The sequence below is a fragment of the Ictidomys tridecemlineatus genome, chromosome 12 (genome assembly GCF_052094955.1).
Source record: "Ictidomys tridecemlineatus isolate mIctTri1 chromosome 12, mIctTri1.hap1, whole genome shotgun sequence".
NCBI classification, from domain to species: Eukaryota; Metazoa; Chordata; class Mammalia; order Rodentia; family Sciuridae; genus Ictidomys; species Ictidomys tridecemlineatus.
The window spans coordinates 77542408-77563258 of NC_135488.1; the positions used below are offsets into that span (position 1 = coordinate 77542408).

Genomic DNA, 20851 nt, shown 5'->3' on the forward strand with positions numbered 1-20851 from the left:
CTAAATTTCTCACTTTAATTACCAGTTATGTTAGTGGCTAAAATCTGAAATACCATGGTCATTCAATCTAAGATGGAAAAAGGATAAAAGGAATAACAGAGAGATTTCACACAATAGAAGGCATTTATTTATTCAAAGTGCTAAGAACATTCACATATTTTCGCTATTCATAACCACCTACCTAAGAGAGATTAAGAGAGGGAGGGAGGGAGAGCGAGCACGTGCGCACTACATAAAATCAGAGGCTTATAAACTAATCTGCTCTTTGCTGAACACATCATCCTACAGATAAAATATCGTGCGATACAGCACAATGCAATGGGTCTATGGAACTTGCCAGTTCATCAGCCCTTCATCAGCCCTCAGGATCCAGAGCCACAGTCAGTATTTTTGGACATTTACAAAGGTCATTTAAGAATATACCCATTCTCTGCAGGGGGAAAAAACAAAACAAAACTGTGCAGACTGGAAAAAGATATAAGAAAAATGCATTAATTATTGATTTAAGCCAAAAATAAATCACTACACTCACATCTCTGTGCCAGACACATCTAGGTATGCTCTCCTCCCCCAAAATCATCAGTTTCAGAAAATAGGAGGTGCTCATGGTGTGAGAGAATAAAATAAGAAAGCAATAAACTTGTAAATCAGTCATCCATTTTTTTTTTTTAGGACATCTCACTAAAATAACACTACAAAATTAAGTTGCTCTTTGCATTCCCATCTGTAAATGGGAACAAAGGCATGGGTCCCTACTCACTCTCACTGCAGCACAAGTGCAACAGCTGCCCCTGTTCAGACGGTGTTCATGGGGGGGGCAACAAGTACAGATCTCACAATCCATGCCTCTTCCAGCCAAGGCACTCAGGAGGAAGAGTCAAACCTCTGAATTCCCAGGATCTCGAACAACACCAACAGCCAGGAATGTCATTAAAATCTGACCTGTGGGTGCTATGTCAAATAACTTATGCCAGCATAATAGGTAGGTTTTCAAATGTAGGGCCTATCTATACAAACTCCACTCTCAGAGATTCCGGCTCAAAAAGGACATGTTTTATTGAGGATGAATGATGGAAAGTTTAGTCGGAGTAATATATATCACCGCTTTGTTATTTTTCTACCAAGGGTTTTGAAGTTCCCAAAGCTGAGCCTGCAACTACCTCATCCAACTGACTCCCTCCACTGAAGGGCCAACTAGTGCTTAGTGCAGCATAACATGCACTTTTCACAGCTCACTTCAGACTTTATATGCTGGCACGGGACACCCCACATTACCAGCAGATATCAGGGTTGTATTAAATTTTAAGGAGGCTCATGAAGAGACGGGCAGACCATAGGAGATCTGTAAATTAGCTCCCAGATACAAAAAAGCACAGCCCAAACTTTCTGGCATACTTTGGGAAGAAGTCAGGCAGGACTCAGTGCCCGCAGGCATGCCCCATAGTTATCATCTCTGGAATTCTACAGAGGAGAGTGTTAAGGAATGAACATTTGTAACCAAAGATCCTAACTGAGACCAAGTAGAAACAAAGATCTAAAGACCTACTGACCATTTCCCATGATTGCACTGGGAAGAACTATCAATTTATCTGCTAACTTTTCCCACATATTTCTATTTATGAATCTGTAACCTATGTGGGTGGGAAATGGAAGACTGGAAATTTCAAATACAAACAGGTTTCATCTACTCATTCTTGGGCATTATCTTCTCAAATTAATCCTGGGTTTTAGCACAGTTAGGTGAATGAATTTCATCTTACTAACTTGCATTTCAAAGCAGAAACAAGGATCCCACTGATCTCTCCTCCTCCAAAGGAACATGGCCTCTAAGTGGCAGCTCGTAGGTTAAAATGCATCACTGATGGTGCTTCAAGAGAAAAATCAGGGTGATACAGGGAATGGCAATCTGTGGAGGGCACTGCTCAGCCAGTCTGCAAAGTGCCCTGTCCCTCTGTCTCCCTCCATGTGAAGGGCTCACTGGAGCTCACCAGGCATGCTCCACAGCTCACCTCTGATTCCACTGCTCTCCTCTAGGCCATCTCGGGACATAAGTGTTTCCTTAAGTGAACATGCTATTCACATGCATTATTCATGCTCACATGGCACTGAGAAGAACTCCTGTCTTGAGCCTACCTGCTCCAGTTAAATCCCCCAGAAATGTGGTGGATAAGCTGACAGATCCTAAGCTACATAGTTTAGGAACTTTCCTTCTTAAGGTTTAGCAGTTATAGCGTATTACAATTAGCACTTCAATGGACATAAAGGATGACTTCTGTCACAAAAGATCTAATATAGCCATCATTAGAGCTGTATTTCTTTCAGCACACAAACACACATTTGCATGCAAAGTATTGTGAGCTATATTCTCAGCACATGTCCTGATCTTGCTCCCACCCCTTTATCCTCAAGGTCTTTTCATGTAGATGTTCCTTATGCTAAATACCCTTAAAGGGTATTTAGTCTAGTAAACCAGAGAGAACTGTTTACTGTTCTTTAGCTGACAGACAAGCATGATGTGCTCATGAGCTCACACCTGTGGAGTCAGCTAGATGCTTTTCTCCAACCAGCCTGCAGAAAGACTACATTTTTCTGGCCAACTTTAGTTTTCAAAGTTTGTTTAGGCATGTATCATGGGAGCATAAAATAGTAGGAGAATCATCAGAGTAATATCACATGTTAAAACTTGGTGATGGAAATCAGGATTACTCCTCTTGGTATGTTAGACACATATCTAAGGAGTCTAAAAGATGAATACTTTAGGAACACAAATCCAGTAAGAAATCTAATTTGTAGCTTTTAAATCTTTGCTTTTTACTTGGAAGCCAACTTCAGCTCCCATCAGTTTTTTCCTCCATACCATTTAAATGTACACCTTGCTTTAAAGAGTTTACACCTACACAAAATGATGAAATGCTTTCAGGTTATGTCACTGACCAATAAAACCTTCAACAATGATGGTTAAGGCTCCATGTCTATGTGGTCTGATATAGTAGCCACTGATCACATTTAACAACTAAGCACTTGAAGTATAGCTGATGGAAGTATGTTCTTAATTTTGACTAAAAGAGCCACATATGACTGGTGGCTATTGTAATGGGCAAAGTAGTCCTATAATATTCTAGATTACAAAAATCTAGTTCCTCTACACATCAACCTACAGATAGTTTATAGTTTGGAAACTAAAGTGCCATATCTTTCCACCTACAAATCAAACGGGTGATAGGAATTTCTAGCCTCATTATCAAGGAGATTTTGATTAAATGTTGGTTGGCTATTGAACACCTGGAAAGGAGGGACTAAAAATCAACATACCTCTTGACAATCTTGCAGGAATTTCTGAAGATCCCTGTTGTCCTTTAATCTCATCAGGAGTTCACTGGCTGCCTCACGATTCTTCCTATGTCTATTAAAATAATAACAAAAATAATCTTTTAAAAATAAATACAGAATCTGTAAGCCAGTTTCTTTCCAGGGTTTCTATATATGCTGAAAAGAGTTTGTTTACGGTTCTCAAGTATGTGGAGGCAAGATGAAAAGAGAGTTTAGCATTCTTCCAAAGAGTAAGCCATGGTGTAAGGGAGACCAAACATCTCTCCAAGATATACCAAAGGCCAATGATCTGCATTAATTTGGTGCTTTCAAATCCACTACTAGGGAAAAAAAAAATTTGAGCATGCAATGTGCACAAGTTCCCATTTCAGTCACTGTGGGAGAATCTGAAACTCATCTTCAAGAAACTCTTGCCTGGATGACACAAACAAGGTTAAGAAAATATATATAATCATGAAATTGGCTTGTAACAAATGTTTCCATTTTGAGAAAACTTTTAACAAAAATAATAATAATTTAAAAAAACAGGAATGAAATTTTTTTTTAGACTTGTGAGATTATAGATTTCCTCAACCCCACTTTTAATAGATTAGGGTAACTATGGTTTAAAGAAGTTAAAGCACAAAACCTTTTGACAAAAGACCTGTAAGATTTGGAGGCTGCTAAACTCAATGAACAATAAGGGAAAGGAGGTGCTTTCTCCCCAGTCTGAATACTACACTTGCTGGCAAATTCCTTTAAGCACAAGTGGCACAGATCCCCCAAACTGTGAAGAACAGCAACAAGAATGCAGGCGCAAAGACTGAGACCTTAAGGGTGGGGGGCAGCTTTCCGACCCCGAGGATCAAGAAGCACCACCACCAACATGCTTGCCTGGCATTCCCATGTAACCTGCCCAAGAGTGCTAGTTTACATGCAGGATATTGACAAGGGGGGGGGGGAATAGTACAAACAGGGAGGGGCATTTAGCTTTTCATTCTGATTGTCAAATCAGTTGCTTGCTGCATGTGTCTGGAGGGGTAAGGACCATCCCCATCCCAATAGCCCCTAAGGCAGGAGCAAGGAAGAGCCCCTCAGGGAACACATGCTGCTGACTGACTTTGAAGACATCTTCCCAGGAGAAGAAAATATAGTGGTTTCAAGTGTCATACAGGCCCTTGGCAAGTGCTGATGAAACAAATAACAGTACTGGCACTGCAGTCATCAACTGCTGGGTGAACCAGAAGAAAAAGTCTCCTGCTATGTGTTCTGCAGTTGCTAGAGGCTGCAGAACTGCAGGAGTATTATAAATGGTTATGTATATGTTAGATACACACACACAAAAATGCTTTTGTGTAAGCTGAAAGGGGTACCATAGCTTTAGGAAAGGTAATCTTAACATGCCCATGCCCTTTATAGAAAATGCAAGCATGGAAAAATACTTATTATAATGATGCTAACTGAAAAGAACATGTACATACCATATGCTGTAAAACTCCAAGGCATAGATTAAGGGTAGTAGTTCCCCCTCAAAATTTTAGACACTTGTTGGATTTTTTAATTTACTGCCTCTCTGGGGGAGTTTAAGCAAATACAGCAAATCTTCAGAAGGGAGGTAATCTGTGTTGGAGCTAGTGACCAAATGCAGGATCCCGCTTTTGATGTTTAAGTCAAAGGCCTTGAATAAGAGATTCCATTTCCTTCGGCATGACAACTCACACAAGTACTACAGTGGCAAGGAAGACTCACAAAACACTAGTATTCCCACAGGACATGAACCCTTGACACTCGTAGAAATAATGGGAACAAAAACAACTTTGGACTCTGTTTAAAACATTCCTTAAGGGAGAAATACAACTAGACAGAATCTGAACGTATTTCTCAGATATACATTCAAGTCTCACGCATGCTCAGCAGATTTCTCTGCTCAGGAATTTTTCTAAGACCAGGACTATAGGGGCTGAGATTATGGCTCAGTGGTAGAGACACTAGGTTTTATCCTCAGCACCACATAAAATGAATAAATAAAATAAAGGTATTGTTCTCCACCTCCAACTAAAAAAGAATTAAAAACAAAACAACTACAACAAAAAACCCCAGCAAACAGACTATTAAAAAGGGGAAAAGGAGGCTGGTAACTTAAAGAGTCCAAATGACACTACTCCGGCGTCAGGTGTGCTGATGGCCTTTGCATGGTGTGTTCTGAGGGGTCAAACAGCAATGAAGGCAGCTGAGGCTGTTGCTGTGGCTGTCTCAGAGTAACACTGGAAAGAAGTGAGTGTGGCCGAACAAGTTCCCAGCAGCAAATGATGGCCCTCATGGGAAGGAAGACCTAGAAATCCTCTCAAAGTTGGGTCATGGATTCCATTACCAGGAGGATCCATGAAGGACCTTCTAAAACATGGCTGTAGTTTCCACAGTCCTAAGAGTGCTCTTGGAGCAAGGTTCTCTGGCTTTATTTCCATTTCTCACTTCCTGCCCCCATAACAAGACTCAGAGCTCCCTTATGACATGAAGCACACAAAGCAGATGCTGTGTGTAACTCAGCTTTCTCTGAAGAGTAAAGAATCTCAGATGCCAGAGTCAAATAGTTTGGTAATTGTGGGCATTTTTTCCCTTTTTAAGATAAGACTGTGCTTTATGAAGCTGGATATAAGTCTTGTCTCTACTAGGACTGTACTGTGGCTGAAATTTTCCATTTAGCTGAGAGGATCCTTTTCCAGTTTACAGGCAGGCTGCTGGGGAGCAGGATGGTTTCCACCCAGTCTCAGACACTCTGAAGACCACGTGTGCCCCACCCACGTATGTTAGGGCCAGTCTTTGTTGTGGTACTTTGCTCAACAAACTAACTCTGTAACTGCTGGGATTTCCTGAATATGAACACATTATAATCACTTTATACCTACAAGAACAACTTTACTACAGCATCAGCCTGTTTCTGGATAAGAGAATTAGCTCTAAGGTCATTTAGGATATTTAGTTGGATTATGCACCTACAACACCTGGAACTCACATCTTTGTATTTTTTTGTAATAGACAAAAATCCTCTAGGGTTAGTTCAAATCTTGAGGCCTCCGTGGATATTAAAATGAAACTAGAATTCAGTTAAGGTAAGAAATTGTAGTTATAGAGGGAAAATCAATGGAAAGCCCCTCTACTTGCATCTTTCTCATGTTTATCGATAATACAGGATCCTCTTTCCATTTTTTTTTTTTAATTGAGAAGTCTTAAGGAAGTTCTGGAACTCCAGGAGCCTAGGCTCTCAGTCAAGGGCAAAAGTAAGGGTAAGCCACAAGGGAAGACTGCTAATGCTCTCTTGAACCCAGGAGGCACAGGTCTTGACGGCCCCACCTGTTCCCAATATGCCTGTGCAGCTGCAGCACTGGGGGACACATAAATAAACCCAGGAAGTAGCACGGCAGCTGCACTTCTGTCTGAATGTATGTGTCTAAGGGCCAACCCTGGCTTGAGGAAACCAACTGTGTGCATCTATCAGTGAGGAAACAAGAGGTACCACATTTATAAAACAATGACGGAATTAACATTAAGAAAAAGTAAAATTGTTTTTCTCTAGGTTAAGAATAGCTCAATTCTAGCTTCTTACACTCATTTAAGAAGGCTTTGGGGCTGGGTATATAGCTCAGTTAATAGGGTGCTTGCCTTGCATGCACAAAGTCCTGGGTTCAATCCCCAGCACCACAAAAAACAAACAAACAAACAAACAAAAAAACAAGAGGAAGGCTTTAGTGGAGGAATTGCTTTATTTATTGTAGCTGTTTTAAAATAAAAAAATATAAAATTATAATTAATAAAAGTTATATCTTATTCTATAGTCACTCTTAAAATGTAAGGCTTAGGTTCTCAATTGGTACAGAGACCAGAAATACTAATTCTAGGAGCTCAAAATGTATGGGACTTGCCTTTCTTCCTCACATCTTATTTTAAGATGACATGGTCCAGAGTCCTAGGAGACCCTTTCAGATGTGGTAAGCAAGAGAACACTTTTCCCTCCTGAACTGAACACCAAAGCCACAGAAGTCTTGATGTCAGTCTCAAATAAACCCTTGAATCTGGCCTAAACTGGGACAAGAGGGTTGGCTGGAACACAGGAGAGTGACTAATCCAGATGGGCCAGTCTAGGACTGAACTGGATGGCTCAGAACCAGCCTGTACTGATACATACAAATTTTGATCTGGGTAGGGTGAGAGTTAGGATTAGACAAACAGGGGTCAAATGGAGTACACTAGCTTTTAAGACAGGGAGGAAATCTCTCAGAAAAGAAAAAAATAATGCAAATGAATAAAGAGCACCCAGTCCTAGAGATGTCCTGACCAAAGAGAATGGCCTCTTCTCTCATCATGAAAAAGATCCTATTACACCATTATCCAAACCCATTTTAAGGTACGCGAGATAATGTTCCTCTGTGGCCCTGCCAGATACTCAGCACAAGCAAACCTCACCCTCACTTCCTTTCTCCTAACTGGCATCAGACAAGTGATAAAGTGGATAAAACTGGCATCAGACAAGTGATAAAGTGGATAAAGGTGACTGTGGCCTATGCTGGGAAAAGTCTGGTTCTCGTTGGGTAACAAGCAGTATGTCAGCTCTTGAAGAGCATGACTTAACCTGACCATGACTCTACACTATAGCTCTGTCAGACTTTTGGCTGAAATTAGCTTGGCTTCTTAGGCTTACCTTTTGTAGACACCTGTATGTGTTTTAGAAGAACCACATTCAGAGGCAGTTATGTGCTGTATGGGTAGATGAAATTTTGCTAGGTGGCTATATTCTGCCCACTGGGAAACTTATATCCACAGCCCAAAGACTCTTGGCCACTGATCCATAGCTCAGGAGTCCCATGATGTAAGATTCCCTTTAGAATCTCAGAAAATTGTACCTGTCATCAATAGAGTCCACTTTCTCCTGGATGCGATCTGAGTTGATGTTCCCATCGCTCACCAGCCTCCGGCCCGTCTCCACAACAGCATTGATCTTCTCCTCATTGGCATCCATGGTGGTCATGAAGTCCTCTTGTTTTTTAATAGCTGCTTCAGCACCTTCCAGGGTGGTGGGCATTTCAGTATGAGCTAAAACATACTCCTTATTTTACAAGAGAAAAAAAAAATCATGGCAGGATGACATATTAATGAAAGACCTCTTCTTTCTATGTTCCAAATTTCCATGTACCACATTGCAAAGCTCTTGCTTCATTGGACTTAAATGCAATAATCTACTGAGTCAAATAAAATTAAATGTTGGGAGGCAAAAAATCCCAGTGGTATACCATAAGTGACCAAATTCCCTAGGTGGTTCAATGTGCTACATTTATTTTCCACCCAAAGTAAGGAAAGTAACCAAAGCTCCCTGAGCTAGCAATCAGGGTCCTCAACTCATCGAGGCAACTGCAGCATTCTCTTTATTCTCTCTTAGAAGAGAGATCTACAGCCCTGATACTGGTGACCATCCTCAGTTGTTTTTCATTCTCTAATTGCTGTCTTGTGTCCTTGGGTGAAGTCCTTGATTCTTCTAGATTAAGAAAGAGCCCTTCAGTTAAAAAAAAAAATGAAAAATAAAACAAGCCTCACTGAACTCTTTAAATTACACTAACACTTTGCAGAATGCTACCAATTCAATGAGATACTTTGAGGACATACCCTAAGAGATCTCTTAGGGTCATACCCTAAGAGATACCCTAAGACTGTACCTGAAATGGAACTATACTTAACAAGGAAAGACAGCGTCCTTCAGAAATCTTAAGTCCTGTACTATACACTGGGATGGATTTCAATCTCATAATATTTTCTAGTCAGGGAAAATCTAGCTCTAAATTAGCTATCTAATTTCATACAGGTGTGGCTTAAACCAGATGCCCTGCCAAAAGGTTTCAGAGGGCAGCCAAGACGGAAGCAGAGGCTATGGTGATTTTGTTACCTGGTTGTTAAGAAAGGCTTCAGCTTGCTTCGTGTCCCTAAGGAACTGCTGATAGGCATGTGACTGAGAGAGGAGATTCTGCCTGTTCTCCCACATTTTGTGGAGCTCATTCCATCCAGTGTCCAAGGCCTGTAGCCGCTGCCGGAGAAACATGTACTGGGCATCCGTCTGGCCCTGGGTGACCATCTCACCCATGTCCCTCATCTTCTGGTAGTCCTCTTCGTAGTTGTCAATTTCATTTTTGATGTTTTCATGCTGCGTGAGAAGTTTCTCTGCCTCTGTCAGGGTGTTGGGCATGTCCTCCGAGGCAATGGCTGTCTGTGTCCTGGAGAGCCAGGACTGGAAGTCGTCCAAGTCCCGCAGAAACTGTTGCAGCTTACTAGCTTCTCCCAGGGAGGCCTCTCTGTTCTTCAGGGTGGTCTTCATCTCCTCCCACACGTCGCTGATCTCAGCCAGCCGGGACAGGATGGCCTGAGCCTGGTCAGGGTGCTCGGACTCTAGCTTCTCTGCTTCCTTCTGTAGGTCGCTCAGCTTTGCCTCAATGGCTACCAGATCCCGCTCCATGCCAGTCAGCTTGCGCTGCAAGGCCATGACGCCAGCCAGGTCGTTGCCCAGGTCCTGGGTAGACTCAATAACTTTGGTCTTTTCCCGAATCCAGGATTTGGTTTCATTGCACTCAAGGTGGTAGTTCTGGATGCTTAGGGCAGAGAGAAGAGCATCCTTCTTCCTATCCACTAGTTCTCTGAACTGACTCCACCTGTGAGTACAGGGACATTAGAAAGTAGCGTGAAAAAAGGAGACTGAATTGATTGGTGGCTAGATACTGAAATGACCAGTGCTAGATAGAATTCCATGTTTTCCCCTTTACTTTCACTTTGACTACCTGCTTTTTGGAAAGTCATGGTACTCAGTAAATGGATACCAAATACAATGAAAGTGGTTCTGGGATACAATATTAATCTGCAAAAAGCTTGACACAAAGAGATGTGTAACAAGCTCCAATACTAGCAGTTACAACACATCTGTCCCACAGAGTCCCTTAATTCAGATCTGCTGTACACATTCTAAACATCTCAAAATGTTCCTAAGGGACATTTCCCAAACCCAAAGGCACATGCCAACCTTCAGAACCATGGCCAGCACTCCACTACAACCTATTCAAACATGTTGAGTCAACAGACAGACCAGAACAAAGTCTATTCTGACAATCAGGACTTTCATGGCAAATTTCATGAGAATCTTATTCCAGAAATCATTTAATGAAGTACAGACAGCACAAGTACTACTATGCTGCCTTACACCACACTAGGTGCAATCCAAACCCAAGTCCTGACCTCTATGTGGGGAGGGGCAGGTGCCAAGCTGACTTTACTTATCCTCCTGCCTAAAATGATGTCACCCCACCCGAGAATCACTTCTTGGATGAGGACATGTCAGATGCCAATGTCATGACATCACTGCTGTGATGGTGATGACCCTGCGCAAGAAGTTCCTGACAGTGAAGCTCAACCAGTGACCTTACCCTCCCTAACTCCAAACACTGGCCTACTGCTGGATGCTTGCTCACCTTGTGTTGAGCTTGTCCTGCTGGGCTTTGATCTCCTTCTCACTGGGGTGGCCACTGTGCATCAGCTGGCGAGCAATCTGGTTCACCACGGCAACCCGGGAGGCCTGGTTGTTCATTTCTGGTTCTAGGCTCTCAAATCTGAAAATGCGATTCAAAAGAATGGTCAACTCCATGACTACTAGAGATTACAAGGGAGTGTGCCAGCACCCCCTGCACCCAGGCAGCGACCTCGCTCACCTGTGTTGGATGACCTCCAGGTCTTCCAGCTTCTCTGGGATCTGCATGTTGTTGAGCCACTGCTCCTTCTCATCAATCCAGAGCTCACAGGCGTCAGCCTCGCTGAACATCTTGTACAGGGCCAGGGTATCTTGCAGTGCCTGCTTCCTCAATCTTGTCAGCTCTGCCACCTCCTTGTACCGCTCCTCAATGCCTGACAGCCTGCCCCTCACATCTGGAGATTCAGCATGCTCCTGTGGGAGGGCACTGGCTTGCTCGTGCAGCGAGTCGATGGTGGGCCTGTAATTGGTGATCTCTTCTGCCACATCCTTGTGTTTTTTGACCAAAGACTGTGTGGAGTATTCATCATGGCCCACGTCGCTGCTGGAGACAATCTTGAGGATGTCCAGCATCCAGGCATCGATGTCATCAGCATCTGCCTGGAACTGGTGCAGCAGCGAGGCCTCTTCCAGGCGCTTCTTCCGAATGGCTGAGAGCTGTTCCAGGTTGGCCCACTGCTCCCGAATGTAAGTGATCCTTTCACGGATCTTTTCTGATCCAAAGTGCTCCTCTGTGATCATGTCTTCACCTTCCTTGATAGCCTGCTCAAAGTGGCCACTACGGCCACTCATCTCATCCTCAAACGCCCGGTGCTTGCTGAGCAGGCGCATGACACTGGTAAGGTCCTTCCCGTAATCGTCAGACGACAGAATCTTCTCCTTTTCTCGTATCCAGCCTTCTTCTTCTGCCATTTCCCAGAAGAACTTCCAGAGGCGACGGGACTCTTCGAGACGGGCCCGACGCTCAGCCGCCAGCTGGCAAAGCTCTTGATAGCAGAATTCCATGTGGGCCACACGGTCTCGGATCACCTGGGGGTCACAGGGCTTGTAGCCTGTTTCACACCAAGGAAGGAATATGGGTGTTTGATAGCTTACCCTGGGTTTCTGCTCATTTTCAGGCAGTAAGCTATGCCCCAATGTTTTAACTGTTGATTACCAGTTCAATGCTAAGGGCAGGACTGTGTGAGTAAGCAATGGAGCCCCTTCTGGGTGCTTGACTGGAACAGGAGTGTGGACAATGATATACATTGTTCTTGTTCTTTTGACCCAACTGTGGACAAACTGACCATTTATGTACAAGAAAGCATACGAAACATATGAAAGAAGGCAATAGCACTTAGTTTTTTTTAGAAACATAAAAGCAGCAAAGGCAAATCTTTCTAAACATCCTCTAAACAGAAGATGTGACCAGGTGTGAAATCAGGCACTATGGGAGCAGCCACACCAGGTTGTTGATGCACATCAGTACTTTGTGTGGTCTGGCAATTTCATTGCCAAATGTCAAGCCACTCAAAACCAAGCAACATTTGAGTATTTAAGGAAAAAATACTTAATTCAGAAAAAATGAAACAGAGTTAAAGCATTCAGAAGGTCACTGCACTGCACCTCATGACAAGATGAGAACAAACCCACCAAGAACCTACAACAGTGCAGTAACTTCAAAGTTCCATTGCCATATACAACTTGTGTACTCCTATAAATACATGTCTCTGGTATTTAGGAGATGTGTGGACAGGTCCATTCTTACCTTCCCCATCTGTTGCAAACTTCTGGGCGGAGGCATTGACGCCTCTCACACGCTCTGCCTGGATTCCAATGTCAGCTTCAACTAGAGCATGTTTCTGTAACAGGTCTTCCACACCAAGCAAGTGTTTGCCATAGTCTTGAGACAATAATAGCACCTGGGCACAAGAGGCAACAGAGAAATTATTAACAACCCTGACTTCAGCATCACATCATATTTGGCAAGCAGAGAGCCAACAACCAAGTCATAGCTTCCCTTTGGCTCGCCATGGACCCCCAAATTTAGGGGAAGATGATGGTGAACAAACCAAGCTCAAGCACAGTGAACCCAAAAGCCAGCATCAAGAGAGACATAATAAGACATAATAAGCCAATCTCCCATCTACCTTGGAAGAAAAGAGGCAAGACCCACACCAGGCACAGACAGAGAGAGGGGTGGGGACCTGTACGGAGGATTCTAAAATGTAAACTGAGACTTCAAGAGAGACAGTGCTACACCAACACTACTCCAGAAGGAAAAGACAGGGCTGGGATTATGGCTCAGTGGCAGAGCACTTGCCTCACATGTATGAGGCACTAATTTGATCCTCAGCACCACATAAAAATGGAAGGAAGGAGCTGTGTATATCAAAACTAAAAAAAAAATATTTAAAAAAAGAAGGAAAAGATAAAGGTAACAGATTTGTTCACATCAGAGTTTAAAGAAATCTCTTATAAAAGTTGTTGACCCCTTGAGTAAATGAGTCTCCTATCCAAAGAGCTTACTGATATGTCTCCATGATATTCATACAATCAGTGGGAGAAGAATCTAGCAGAAAAGTTAACAAGTCACATCTTTAACCAAATAAGAAGAGTGGGCTCAGGTGGCTATCATGTTTGGTAGATCCCAAACAAGGTCTGGGGCTTAAATTTAAACCCTCTAGCATTTAATTTTGTTTCTTCCATCAATCAGCCAAAGTACTTTCCTTCACTTATCCTATATATTCTCATCCTCTCTCCAGATGGTATTTCTACTTTACATTTCTGAGGAAGTCTCTGACACAACCTGAAATTATGATATGCATTGTAATTTATGTAGCACCTCTTTTGCTACATTTTATGAACACTTCTATTTTAAGAGGTCAAGTGTTACCTTCATCTCATCCATCCAGTCCATAATGTAGAGCATTTCCTGGAATATCTTCTGTAGCCCCAGGTTCATCTCAAGACGCTGTCTCCGAGCCTTGAGCAGTTCTAGCAGGTATTCCCAGAGCCGGATGACATTGTCCTTCCTTGCTGTGATGCGCTTGATATCATGGTAGTTCTCTGCCTCGAGCTCCCTGGCCACAGCCACCACAGCCTGCACACGCTCCTCATATGCAGCAATGTCTGTCTCAATTGCCTCGTGCTTTTTTGTGGCAGCCTCAACGGCAGGAAGGTCAAATCCAAAGTTGTCCTACAAAGAAATGGAATGAAAAGAAACACAAAATAAGTCATCCAAACAACAACAGAAGAAATAGAACAGAGTCAAATCCTTAGTCTCCCAATGCTTTCTGTCCTCTTTAAATATCTTAAAACTCCCTGCTAGAGCTCAGATGCCTCTCCAAAACCAATCAACAACTTCTCTTTTGAAAGAGGTTCCAGCTCATACTTACCACCTAACATAAGAGACTAGAGCAGGTGGTAGTTTATGTCAAACCAAGAAAATGAAAGCCACTTTACTGCCTTGAGGCTGGTTGGTCAGACTGAAGAAAAGGGGGGCATTTTAAAACCTTTCGTGTAAATGTGAATGGCTCACACACAGACACACACACACACACACACACACACACACACACACACACACACACACACACACCAGTTTTAAACAAACCCTGTGAGCTGTTTCTATGATGAGTGAGATAAATAGAAAAGGAAAGTATATTGGAAATTATAAACATCCTCTTCATGGGAAGTGAGCAAGATGGCTAGATGGTCACTTCCTAACACTTGAGAGCCAATGAGCAGCTGTCCTACAGTCCTGGACCTCTGAGGACAGTCAACATTTCTAGACTATCCCAGGAATGGTTTTGTTAATAACAGAGAGAGCAGAACCTGAGACACCAGACGCTGGTTTTCGCTCAGCCAAGTCTCCCTCATAGCTGCCTTGCGGTCAAATCTGCGGGCTAGCTGTTCCAGTTTCTCCTGTCTTATGAGCTCATTGCGCAGTGCCAGTTCTCTTTCATGTTCCGCTTTTTCCAGTCTTTCCCAGGCCTGGAGAATTGAAAAAAAAGAATGGTTTCCTGCAATGTTCAAGACAATTTTTTTTTTTTTTGGTCTACAGCCAACAGCTAGTATTTCTTAAAATGACCCAAGAACTTGAAAGGGAAATTATCATTCTCACCCTCATAGACATTTAAGCCTTGAGAAAAAAATTACTTCTCTCTTGGTGTAGTCTCCTGGGATACTTGCCCCTAAGGAAACTTAAAGATCCTCTATTGTACTTGGAATATAAACAGTACAGATATGGGGTGAATACAATTAAATTACAAATCTCTTATTTTTAAAAAAGGAAACAAAGTAATTATCTTAAATAGCTCTGATCACATAAAAAAAGATAAATTATTTTTCTCAGAACAAAATCATGTTTTGAATCATTTACTCCATCTTGTGCTACTTTAAAAAAATTCCTAAGTCTGAATATTTGTTTCAAAATCTCGACCCATTGTCCACATTAAATTCATCTCTATAATGTGTCTTATTCACATTAAAAAAAAAAAAAAAAAAGATCCAAACATTCCAAAGAAATTTAAAGTGTGTACAACTAAGTAGAGTTTTGGAGTTTTCTAATTTCCCACTGTGAAATTCTATAACTTCAGACATAACTGTATGCACAATAATGGAAAACTATTTATCTGCCTCTCTGATGGAAGGAGCCAACATCGCAAGCCCACAACCTCTAGGTTCAAATACATGAAATAAAGTTTTAAATTCTCCTTTGTATAATGTGAAGATGTTTGAGATGATTGCTTCAGACAAATGAGGGATAAACTGAATATAAATCTGAGTAACAAAGTAAATGGCCTAGACTAAGGCTGGTTTGATAAAATCTGACACTGCCCTAAAACTCCAATAGATGGGTCTACCACAAATAATCACTGGACCCTCTGCCACACCTGGCATTCATCAGTTCAGCAGGCAGCGAGAGACCCTTCCATTCTCCTGCACACTAAGACACCAAGACTAAAAGACAGAACCTGAAGCTTGTTAAGAGCTCAGGCCAACAAGGGACTGAATGGATGTTTTACCTTATTAATATCAGAGATGAGCTTCCCCTCTCGGGGCATGTAGACCTTCTGATTGTTGGCCCGCATCTTGCTCTGAATAGTGAAAAGCAGCACTTCCAAGTTCCCCTTCTCAGTAAATCTAAGCACAGAGAAAATAGCGATTAACATGATTCAGTGAATTTGTTCTTTCAAGAGGGAAAATTCATTTGTTACTAAAGGAAAAACACATTTCACACAGTCACACAATTTTAAAAGCTATTTCTCTCTGGTCTGATTTGTGTGAAATGTGTGTTAGACAGCAGTGGACTTGGTTAGCTGTTGGTCCTTACAAACCTTCGAACATGCCAAACTGTAGAGGTTTTGTTCTTTCTTTTGTTTTGTGGTTGCTTGCTGTTGCTGGGATTTATATTTGAAGGTGTCAAGGGCATACTGTACTCTTTTATTAATCATATCAATCAAGATTAAGTCCTGCACAGTGGACTTATTTGATTCAGAGAGCCCAGTGAATGCACTTAACTAGGATTATTTTATATGTCTTCCAAATATTTTCAATGGGTTTCAGAGACCTCACCAAGAAATTTACAACAGAGTTTACAGAAAAGTGAATGGCTTCAGAACTAGAGTAAACCGAGATAAAATTCACAATCCTTACTTGAAAATTGTGAACTTTATATATATGAAAAGTCAAAACTGTTATGATGTGAAAGGATATGAAATGATTTACTGTTTTTTTTTTTTTGTTGTTGTTTTTTGCAGGGGGGGTCCTGGGGATTGAACTCAGGGGCTCTCGACTACTGTACCACATCCCCAGCCCTATTTTGAATTTTATTTAGAGACAGGATCTCACTGAGTTGCTTAGTGCCTTGCTTTTGCTGCAGCTAGCTTTGAACTTGTGATCCTCCTGCCTCAGCCTCCTAAACTGCTGGGATTAAAGGCATGTTGCCACTGACTGTCCTCCTTTATTTAACATGATATTAATGTTTATATATTGTGTTACAGATTTAGTAGGCTAACTATAGGTTACTCTCTCAGATATACCTTAGGTTTTATACTACACAACATATACACGGTGCTACTTTTCTAAAACCCCCAAAATATGGTGTTTTAAAAGACATTTGGCAGAAGGGGTTTGGAGTAGGGACTGGGAACCTGTATCAGCTCTTAAGATCCTCACATATTCTGTATGTCAAGGGCACATTTCTGCTAGACAGGGCTCAAGGGGAAGGCATGATTTACAATAAATCTCAGCAACACAGAAGCAAATGAAAGGGAGAAAGGGCATTTGAGAGGTACTCAGTTAAGAGATGGGATCACAGAAGTCAGAAAATGGGGGTCTACTGGATGCTATAATCTCTCCTGCCAAATTAATGGTAATACATGACAATATGCATCTTACTTGGGTGGTTTCTCCACGGTGCGGTAAGTGTTGAATGCCTGAAGCTGTTGTTGAACCCCAACCAGTGAATTGGCAAATTTGCGATTGTTCAGAATAATGATGGTTTGCTCAATCCACTCCAGAAGGTCTGAGGCAAGTGATTCATATTTTTCAATCATTTTTTCTGTTTCAATAGCATTGTCAAGCACCTATAAACAAGAGTTAGAAAAACTCAAGATTTATCACCATGTAAGGAAAACATGATTGTAAGCCTACAATGAGCATGTGCACACTCAATGACTGGCTTTGAAATGGTTCTGTGATGCTCTGGCATAAGCATTTTAATTCAAGGAACTATTTGCTAATAGTCAGCCAGACAGTGGCTATTATTTGTGAGCAAAGACAGCTTAACTCAACTGTAATTGGTTCTGTAACCTCCCAACCCTCAGGGGAAAGATTCTGAATGATTTCTACAGTCCAACCTACAAAAATTCCTAGAGAAGCAAAAAGGGCTTAATTTAGTTTGATCCTGTCCCATGAATTTTCTGTTTCATTGCACTGGGAGGACAATGTCATCGGATCTCAGGTGTTTTGAAAAAATATGGCAGGTGAACATTAGCCACATGGGAAGTAAAAAGCATAAGACTGAGGCCTTTTCTATTGTGGCCAGCAGGATTTCAAGGTCATCACATTAATAGACTCTATCAGACTTTAGATACCCAATTTTCTGGAAACGTTGAGGGGAAGAGTGTTTGTGTCTGGGGCTCCCTTCCTAGATCTTTCAGCCATCACACCCACTCCTACCTCTCATTGCCCTTCAGAAAGAAGTTTCTGCTCACTCTCCTGTCTTGAGTTACTGGGTTTGCAATCACAATCATGATGAGCCCATAGAAAAACAAGGTACTAGGTGGCAAGACAGGAAGACTGATTTGAATTGTGCATCACAACTTAGAAAACTTATGTGATCTTACCTTTCCAATTCGTTTTCCTTCAACAGCCAAGGCCTTCATCTTAGAGAAGTAGTGGTAATAAGTTACCACATAAGTGATAATGGATTTCTCATCAGGGTGGTCCACACTGATATCTGTAATCCAGAGAAGACTCTTTTCAGAGTGCTACTCATGATGTTGCCACCCACGCAGCAGTAACAACCTGGAACAGCTGTGCGATTACACTGAACTACCCAGCACCTTCCTTTCTTTACACTTGAGAGTTCTGTCATTGCTATATTATTATGAGGATAATGAAGATGAAGCCATATGATTGACTGATTTACAATATGATACAAATATTCATAAAATGCCTTCTACACACTGTGTTTGGCTCCCTGCCTTATCACACACTCCCAACCTTTGCCAGTAAACTGAGTTTGTGGTTCTTGAGTTCTCATCTCTGCCACGACACCAGAATCTCTCCAAGTCACTCAGTCTAGACATCTTTGTTTCCTTGTTACCCATATCCAGTTAGCCACAGAATCAGAATCAAACCTGAAACAGTGGCTCCCTCGCTGGGTTTCTCTGTTACCCCACTCATTGCACATGGTACACCCAGACCATTCTTCTACAAGCACGACTGTGAACATATTTTCTCCTAGCTCAAAAATGCCATTAAGTGTAAAGATTATAGTATAAGCCCTTTAGTCCTTCAGAATCTTGTTGAAACTTTCCTTGTCTTTTTATTTATTTATTTTTTAAAAATTTTAAGATGTTGATGGGCCTTTATTTTATTCATTTATTTATATGTGGTGCTGAGAATCAAACCCAGTGCCTCACACATTCTAGGCAAGTGCCCCCCCCTTTTATTTCATCAATCCATCCCTCAAATATTTATCAAGTCTTTTCTAAGTGCCAAGCATTGTTCTAGACATTTCTAAATTCTAGAGCCTATTTCTTCTCAGGGACTATATATTCAAATTAAACCTGACCCTACACACACACACACACACGCACGCAAAAAAAAATCCAAAATGCCTTTCTTTCTTAACTTCCCTTTGCCTGAAATGGCCTTCCTCTCCCATCATTTCTTATTATCCTTCAAGATCCAGCTCAAAAGTTATAATTCCAATCAATACAGCCATTTCTGATTTCCACAGCTGGAATTATTCTTTCTCTCCCTCTTCTCCCTTAGGACTGCATATATGGGCACCTAGTCCACTTTCTTCCAGGTATTATTTTTATTCTTTGCCTCCAAGACTCATTCCCCAAGGGTAAGATTACCCTGCCTTAGCCCCTTATGTCACTCCACCTCCCAAATTCCTAGTGTGTTACCCCTGCACAAAGTAGGTAAATATTTAAATATTTACTGAGTGAGGAAGCAAATGGATGAATATGTCAAGTCTTTAGTATGGCAGTATTGAGGGCAGCACTAGCCTGGGTCAGATTAAGTACACAACAAACAGGATAGCTCTGAGAAGATGCATCAGGCTCTTCTTCAAAATACACTCATACGTACACTTTAATTTTTATCTCCAAACAGCCTATATGAAGTGAGATTGTTTCTCTTGTTTTAAACATGAGAACACCTAGGGCACAGGGCTGGGACACTCCCAGTCCAAGGTCAACACAGCAGCCAATGACAGTAACCACCAGATCACAGGTACTGTTCTCCCCTGAGGGTTCCTGGGTCTGCTCAGCCCCACCAAAGGTGCCCAGAGAGGAGAGAACTAAAGGATAGCCTGAATAAAATGTCAGGCATGTATATAATTTAATAAACATAAAATGCTGATATAACTGAAAGGACTGAACAGGCAAAAAAAATTCTTTTTTAGTTGGTCTACAAGTATATTTTAACTGATAATCTTTGAGGCACTGGACAACTAATAATATTTGGGTCTATCTTAGCTTGGGACTAAGAACTAATAATCAAGACAAAATACACATGCCTGTAACCCAGTGGCTTGGGAAGATGAGGCAAGAGGATCACAAGTTCAAAGTTAGCCTCAGCAACTTACCCAGGCCCTAAGCAACTTAGCAAGACTCTTGTCTTTAAATAAAATACAAAGAAGGGCTGGGGATGTTGCTCAGTGATTAAGCACCCCTGAGGTCAATTCCCAGTACCAAAAAATATATCAAACCCACAGGACCATATCAACTGCCATTTTTAGCTTCTGATCTGAGAACTATCAATCCCCTTTTTATACTGGTTGATCATTAGAAAAATTAAAGAAGTAGTTAATGAAATATTTGTCAGTGTGACAGGAAAAAAAAGAGATTCTTTGTAAAAGCACAAAGGGCTAAGGCAAGTCTCCCTTTGATAGTAAGGCAGGGGTTAAAACATGAAGATTTATCATGACTGAAAGAATTTTACTTTTCTGTTTATATTGAGAAATCATTTAATGGGTTAGCACAAACATAATTTTATCTTAGCTTCCTGTGGAGAACATATCAGCGAATCTGATGCACTGGAAAACAGCAGCAAACCAGCCTGGCAGCCTCATGACCTCAATTTGCCCTTGGGGAGTTAAACTTCCTGTTGTATATTTATAAGAACTTTAAACTTTCACTCATATACACATAGTTTCTCCAATACTTGCTCACAGCTAAGAGAATATATAAAGCTCCAGCACAACAAACAAATCCTTATATGTTTTAAATGTTTTCCAAAATCAGAAAACACTGTTCGGAG

The 20851-nt window shown here is 41.6% G+C and overlaps 1 protein-coding gene across 4 annotated transcripts in view; it reads right to left on the reverse strand.

The window, feature by feature from the left end:
- The window catches only part of Sptbn1 (spectrin beta, non-erythrocytic 1), a 188633-nt gene that overhangs the window by 27966 nt on the left and 139816 nt on the right, over positions 1-20851 (reverse strand). For all 4 annotated transcript variants that reach the window (XM_078029174.1, XM_021724271.3, XM_005322004.5 and 1 more), the window contains 11 exons: positions 18199-18311; positions 17249-17436; positions 15874-15991; positions 14681-14839; positions 13740-14042; positions 12612-12765; positions 11046-11916; positions 10809-10946; positions 9242-9998; positions 8208-8410; positions 3313-3403 (listed from right to left, as the gene is read on the reverse strand). In XM_078029174.1, coding sequence (XP_077885300.1) covers positions 3313-3403; positions 8208-8410; positions 9242-9998; positions 10809-10946; positions 11046-11916; positions 12612-12765; positions 13740-14042; positions 14681-14839; positions 15874-15991; positions 17249-17436; positions 18199-18311 — 3095 coding nt within the window. The remainder of the gene's footprint in view (positions 1-3312; positions 3404-8207; positions 8411-9241; positions 9999-10808; positions 10947-11045; positions 11917-12611; positions 12766-13739; positions 14043-14680; positions 14840-15873; positions 15992-17248; positions 17437-18198; positions 18312-20851) is intronic.